General features: G+C 37.2%; 2 protein-coding genes across 2 annotated transcripts in view; both read right to left on the bottom strand.

The window, feature by feature from the left end:
- Positions 1 to 4,595, bottom strand: part of LOC100640767 (hyaluronan mediated motility receptor-like) — a 10,613-nt gene extending 6,018 nt beyond the window's left edge. Inside the window, exons 1-13 of the mRNA XM_003390401.2 lie at positions 4,490 to 4,595; positions 4,302 to 4,406; positions 4,198 to 4,235; positions 3,055 to 3,177; positions 2,903 to 2,992; positions 2,587 to 2,685; positions 2,175 to 2,252; positions 1,935 to 2,046; positions 1,682 to 1,747; positions 1,343 to 1,416; positions 1,185 to 1,285; positions 1,046 to 1,132; positions 453 to 557 (exon numbers count right to left, since the gene is read on the bottom strand). Of these exons, the coding sequence (XP_003390449.1) occupies positions 453 to 557; positions 1,046 to 1,132; positions 1,185 to 1,285; positions 1,343 to 1,416; positions 1,682 to 1,747; positions 1,935 to 2,046; positions 2,175 to 2,252; positions 2,587 to 2,685; positions 2,903 to 2,992; positions 3,055 to 3,177; positions 4,198 to 4,235; positions 4,302 to 4,406; positions 4,490 to 4,523 (1,112 nt within the window). The 5' untranslated portion in view covers positions 4,524 to 4,595. The remainder of the gene's footprint in view (positions 1 to 452; positions 558 to 1,045; positions 1,133 to 1,184; positions 1,286 to 1,342; positions 1,417 to 1,681; positions 1,748 to 1,934; positions 2,047 to 2,174; positions 2,253 to 2,586; positions 2,686 to 2,902; positions 2,993 to 3,054; positions 3,178 to 4,197; positions 4,236 to 4,301; positions 4,407 to 4,489) is intronic.
- A 647-nt stretch (positions 4,596 to 5,242) lies between these two features.
- Positions 5,243 to 6,085, bottom strand: LOC109587537 (probable serine/threonine-protein kinase drkD). Its single transcript, XM_020003774.1, has one exon. The coding sequence runs from the start codon at positions 5,945 to 5,947 to the stop codon at positions 5,246 to 5,248; it is 702 nt and encodes a 233-aa protein (XP_019859333.1). The 5' UTR covers positions 5,948 to 6,085; the 3' UTR covers positions 5,243 to 5,245.
- Positions 6,086 to 6,092: the final 7 nt, after the last annotated feature.

The following is a 6,092-nucleotide window of genomic DNA, read 5'->3' as shown; positions in this document are numbered from 1 at the left end:
CAGTTCTGGTTCTTAAGGCCAGACTGCCTGCCACCCGTCTGCCATGGCAGCCCTGAACCACAATTTGAATGTACGTAAGTCCCACCACAAACCACACCCATAATTAGTAATTAAACCTAAGGCTTGCATGCATATTTATCAACTTTAAACACACACATACCACTGTTGCATGGTATGACGACAATTGGTGTCTCTGAGTCATGAACAGAGGGCTAAGGGCGAAAGGCAAGGAAGATAGCCAGGAAAGAAGTCTAGGCGGGTAGACAGACTAGGAGCATCAACCGACTGTGGCCAACACTCTGACGTCTGACTATCGACAAGAGTTGGGCATAGTGTCCTCTCTTTTATGTCATAATATTTATAATATTTTTAATCTCTCTCTCTCTCTCTCTCTCTCTCCCTCCCTCCCCCCTCTCCCCTCTCTCTCCATCTTTCCTCCTTTCTCTTCTTACTGTAGTTGTTCTTCTAGTGATTGTATTTGTTTCTTCAGCTCTTCAATTTCAGCTAAGAGTCTAGCAATTTCACTCTCCAGTTCTTCCTTTTCTTTACCAGATTCACTGTTTTGAATAACAGGAAATAAAAAGATTCAAATATGTTATCAACAAACATGTACATGTACATGTACATGTAGGAATTTTCACAAAGCATGCTAAGTGAGCTAAAAGCATGCTTGGCTTTTAAACCAATTTGTGCAAATATGTTTAAATTTTTATTGGAATCGACTCAAACTTTATATGCATCATGCATAAAAATTATAATAATGGACATTTTCTCCTTAGTTCTGAATTTTGGCAAAATTTGGCGTACAATATGGGGGCTTTGATCTGATTTTTTAGCAACTTAAAATATTCGTTAAAAAATATAATTTTGATCACAATCAGCTCTAACTTTCTACACAACATAAGTACATGTACATGTATCAGGAAAATTATAAAAATGAAGAATTCTCTCCTTTTCAATTTTGGCAAAATTTGGCCCGGGACCATGTTTTTAGTACATGTCTCAGCCCCCCTAAGCTTTGTTTCAGACCCCCTGCACTGCTTACTCTAGTTTCTTGTTCATTTCTTGTATCTCGTTTGATTTTGATGTCACTGTTTCTTCCATCTCGCCCAGTTCCTTCAGGTAGCCTTGACTACAGTCACAACAGCAATGGTTACCAATGGATACACACACAGTACAGTTACCTCTTTGTCTCTTCCTCTCTGAGTTTCTCTTCAGTTGAGGACAGTTTGACTTTTAATGTCTCAAGCTCTTTAACTAGTTCATCTCTTTCGTTTGTTGTAGCCTAAAATAATAATAATAATAATAATAATAATAATAATAATAATAATATAATTATTACCTCTAAGTGCTGCTTTGATGCTGATAGTTCAGATTGGACTGATTCCAAATGTGAAGCTTGTGTTGCTGCTAATTCTATTAATAATAAATAACATGCAACATACAAACTTATCAGATGTGAGCTATTAATTACATTAAAACATCATTACAAATACTATCACTATGGACTTAATTGCTATTACATAAATTACAGTAACAATACTACTATTACATGACATTTCGTTCCTATAACTACTACTAGTTTGCCTTGCATGCATGCATATTGCATACCATTACAATATGAATATTAAGACTATGATAGTAATAAGCAAAAATTATCTAAAATGATAATGTCTGTTACCTTTTGATTTTTGTAAATCAAGTGAGAGCTGTTCCCTCTCATTTTGAATCCTCTTAATCTCTGCAACTAGAGAGAGAGAGAGAGAGAGAGAGAGAGAGAGAGAGAGAGAGAGAGAGAGAGAGAGAGGGGGGGGGAGGGAGGGAGAGAAAAGAGAGAGAGAGAGAATTAAAAGTATAGTAAGAAATACATGTAGTAAAAAATAAGAGTCAGACAAAACAAGAGACATTGGGAGACCATACAGTATATCATATACCTTGTTGCTGTACGTGTGCCTTTTGCTCATTGTTTTTCTCCTTTAAGTTGCTCACTTCAGCCTTTAAGTGTTTCTGTGTTGATTGTAATTGACCTGTGAGTTTCTGAACCTCCTGTGAACAAAAGAGGGAGAGATAAAAAGATGTAGCTAAAATATTAAAGAAAACAATTCTCATAACCTCCTACTACTTCCTTGGTTTGTTATTTCTCCCTTTCTCTCTCTATTATTTCCCCAGCTAACCTTCTGAGTAGCCTCAAGTTCTTTGTGTGTTTGAGTTAATTCAGTTTGAAGTCTCTTATTGTCAGGAGTTGCAGCTGCCTGGAGTAAACCAATACACAGAGCTATGTAAGCTGATACCAGTCTATCACAATCACTCCTCCCTCTTTTATACCAGCACACCCAATCACATTTTAAACTGGGTTCACAATACTTAGTGTGCTTTACTGGCCCACCCATTACTAACTTCATAGCTGAGTCTTATTTCTATGACAAACTTCCTCCTTAAATCCCCACAGTCAAGTTATTTCTTGTTTATACTATATACAACTTTTTATTTACATTGTCATCCTTCTCGACCTTTGGTATACATATGTATCTCCTCATTTCAGTCATAAACACTTACATGTACCCTTTCTCTCTCTCTCTCACTCACTTTTGCTTGGAGTATGTCTTTCCCTCGTACAAGGTCACGGTTCTCTCTCTCCAGGACAGCAATGGCGGCTTGCAATTCTAATTTATCTTTTGTTAATGTCTAACAAACACAAAAAAACAAAAACTAACGAACACACTTGGAAATGTAATGTACATGTATTGTACACAATCTAAACATAAAAGCATACATTAAAATGCAATATATATTGTTAGTATAAGACAGAGTACATTGTTTACATAGAAATTGAAGTATCATCATCACTGCACATCAGTAGTTACAATGTACAGTAGCATAAACATGCATTGTGTTAATTCACTTGTAGCTTTCCATCTAGTCTGACTGCTTCCTGTTTGCCCTGAGAGACCTGCTTGTTGAGCTCAGTGTTTTCTAAAACCAGTTTCCTGATCTAAAAGCAAAAGAGGAAACTGCTATCTTGACAGCAAATGACAACAGTCATCATGATCTCACCTGTTGCTCCAGTTCGGCAATGTTCCCAGGCAATGAGTGGTGATCACTGCTTGAGTTAGTGGTCTTGGATGCTGGTTTAGTTTGTTGCTTAGGTCTCTTTAATGACGAGGAAGAATATTTACTCTGGTGGAGTGAGAGAGAAAGAGGGGGGGAGAGGGAGAGAGGGAGTGGGGAGAGAGAGGGAGAGGGGAGAGAGAGAGGAGAGAGGAGAGGGGAGAGAGAGAAAGAGTGGTCACAAGGGGAGAAAAAGAGAGAAGGGAGGACAAATAGAGAAAGATAATTTCTATCGCTATAAGTATAAAGTTTCTTATAAAGATAAAATTTAAATTCACTGTTATTGGAATATTGAGGGTAATTTGCATTCCTCAGTAACAGCCAAAAGCATATCTCCCAATAACAAAATAATAAATAATAATTAATAAGAATGAGGCTACAGCTGGTACAGTGTTAGGCCACAATTAAGCCACATAGTGAAATTAAATAAACAACTATAAAATATATTTATAGCCAACAGTAATAGAGGAACATAACATTATAATAACATAAGCAACCACTAGTCAATCATACATGTAGATACAAATACACACAACAATGATAACATAAGTAGCTGCTAACAGCATTAGTAATTAGCAAGTGTATAAAAATAGGAATTAAAAGAAGCAGAGCAGTAAGTGTCCCATTGTACCCATTACATAAGTGTATATGTATGCCTGTCCTTGCTCTCTCGTTTGTTAACACTGAGATTACAAGTTGTCTTCTTGTTGGCAAAGAGTAATCGTTCTTGGCATGATCATAACAGGAATAATTGGAACGCTAAACACACACTAAACAATAGTGATAAAGTTGTCTTTTATGTCTGTACTCCCCCACCACATCCTCCCATTCCTCCCTCCCTTCAAATTCTCTACCAACAAACTAACATAACATCAATCAACAGGCTGGCTATGACACCAAAAAGTTTCTCTTAAAGCATAAATTAAGGCATAATATACAGTAAAGTGTAAATCAAAATTAAACTAATGTTTAATAACACTCAGCTGGTTTGTAAAGCTGTTAAATGGTAGAATACACAGCAACACCAGTTTAATACACCCAGCTGGGATCATTTGTACATAAAATAACAAAATAGAATTAAGGACTTACTGAGGCAGATGTAGTAGAGGAGTCACCGCTCCTGTCAGCTGTAAAAATGATAAAAATTAATAATAAATGTCATAATTATTTTGACTATTTGACTCGCTGCTTACAAGAAGGGCTAGATTGCCTAAATCTGCTGCCCTTTTCAAATGTTCCACCGATTCTTTTAGCGTCAGTCGACACATCATAAGCCCCAACAGGAGGAATAGTATCCACTAAAGATATATAAGGAGAGAGAGCGAGTAGTAGAATAGTCTATGGAGACACGAGTCCATAGTTCTATGACATTATTACTTACCAGTTTCTTTCCATCTTTCAGATTTTGAAAACATTATTACTGTAGCTGGTGAACCAGCAGAGGCCTGTTGTTCTCAAGAGTGTAGACTGCTTTAGTTGGTAGGCGTAGATCAGTTATTTTTATTAGTTATTATGCTCATTAATATTAATTTCTAGTTAGACAAAAATAGTTCCTTTTCCTTACAAAAGTGCCAAAACTTAACATTAATGTGATGCAAGCAACTGATCAAGTTAACTAATCACTTCATTCATTGTAGGACGTTTGTAAGGATTATCTTTTGTGCACGACTTGATAAGTTCATGGTGCAAAGACCTTGTGATCAATCCCACTGACTTAGTACTGGACCAAACTTGTTGCAACATATCTTGAAATGAGCTACGATCCGGAAATTTGCAAGTCAATGCTTCACAAAATAGAATACCATAACTGTAGACATCCATCTTGGGAGTTTGCACAGCAGAATATTGATTGGAAACACCTTGAAAACATTCTGGTGCACTGTACACTTCAGCTCCTGGTGCTCTACTAACAGCACGCCGAACTATATTAGCTGATCCAAAGTCGGATATCTTTGTCTTCCATTTCTCTGGCCCCTTTGACTCCAGTAGCACATTAGCACTGCTAACATCATGATGCACTATATTATCAATCGGTAGAGTGTGTAGGTAGTTTAAACCCACAGCTACATCATGCATGATAGATAAAATCACTGGTCTACATGAAGAATCAGGAGTCAGCTTCTTACTTTCATAAGCTTTACGCAATGATGGTATCAATTACTTCAGTGATAATCCTAGGATTGCCATCAGGATGATCTAAAATGGCACCTATGAACTGGACAATATTTGGATGTCGTAGTTGAGATAGAATATCAATCTCGCGATTTATTCTGCTAATATTTTCAGGGCTTTGCAGCTCTGCATACAACTGCTTGACAGCCACTGACTGCCCTCGAAATTTACCAATACGGACAGTACCAAAAGCACCTCTACCTAACTCCTGTTGGGATAGAGTGACATCTTGATGACTAAACTGCCATTTAGGAGTATCCTTATAATGTTGGTTACTTTCTCTAAGCTGGTGGCGTAACTGAACGATTTCTTCACTGTGTTGCTTTTGAGTTTTTACATATGCATCCTGAATTAATCTCTTTGTCTCCAAAGCTTCAGCCAACTGTGCAGCTTGTTGATTCTTATCTCTCTCTAAGATGCCAATTTTGATATCTGATTGACGTATCGCTTCGCAAAGTACATTATTCCTATCCTTAAGCCTTTTTATTATGTCAGATTGACCACCTTCTTCACCTGATGCCGAAGTTAATGATAGCTGCCCCATAGATGAAATCGACTGGTTCATCTGCAGTGACTGGATCAAAGCATCCTTGTCCACTATTGTTTGCATTAGATTCCTTTTTTCTGATTGAAGATGTCGAATACCATCATCCTGAAATATTAACATGCCCCTCAATTCATCAAGCTCTTGGAAAAAAGCTATCCTTCTTGCTTCAAAGGCATTCAATAATTCATTGTAAGATTTCGAAAGTCGTGTAGTGTCTTCCTCAAGAATAACTTCCGTTCCTTTGCGAAGGAGCAACACACTCTCT

Source organism: Amphimedon queenslandica, unplaced genomic scaffold (assembly GCF_000090795.2).
Source record: "Amphimedon queenslandica unplaced genomic scaffold, v1.1 AMPQUscaffold_12538, whole genome shotgun sequence".
Lineage (NCBI taxonomy): Eukaryota > Metazoa > Porifera > Demospongiae > Haplosclerida > Niphatidae > Amphimedon > Amphimedon queenslandica.
This window is presented reverse-complemented; position numbering and strand designations above follow the sequence as displayed.

What these genes read in the sequence shown, in the direction of transcription:
- LOC109587537 (XM_020003774.1), bottom strand. Translation starts at nt 5,947, where the DNA reads ATGTTAATATTTCAGGATGATGGTATTCGACATCTTCAATCAGAAAAA.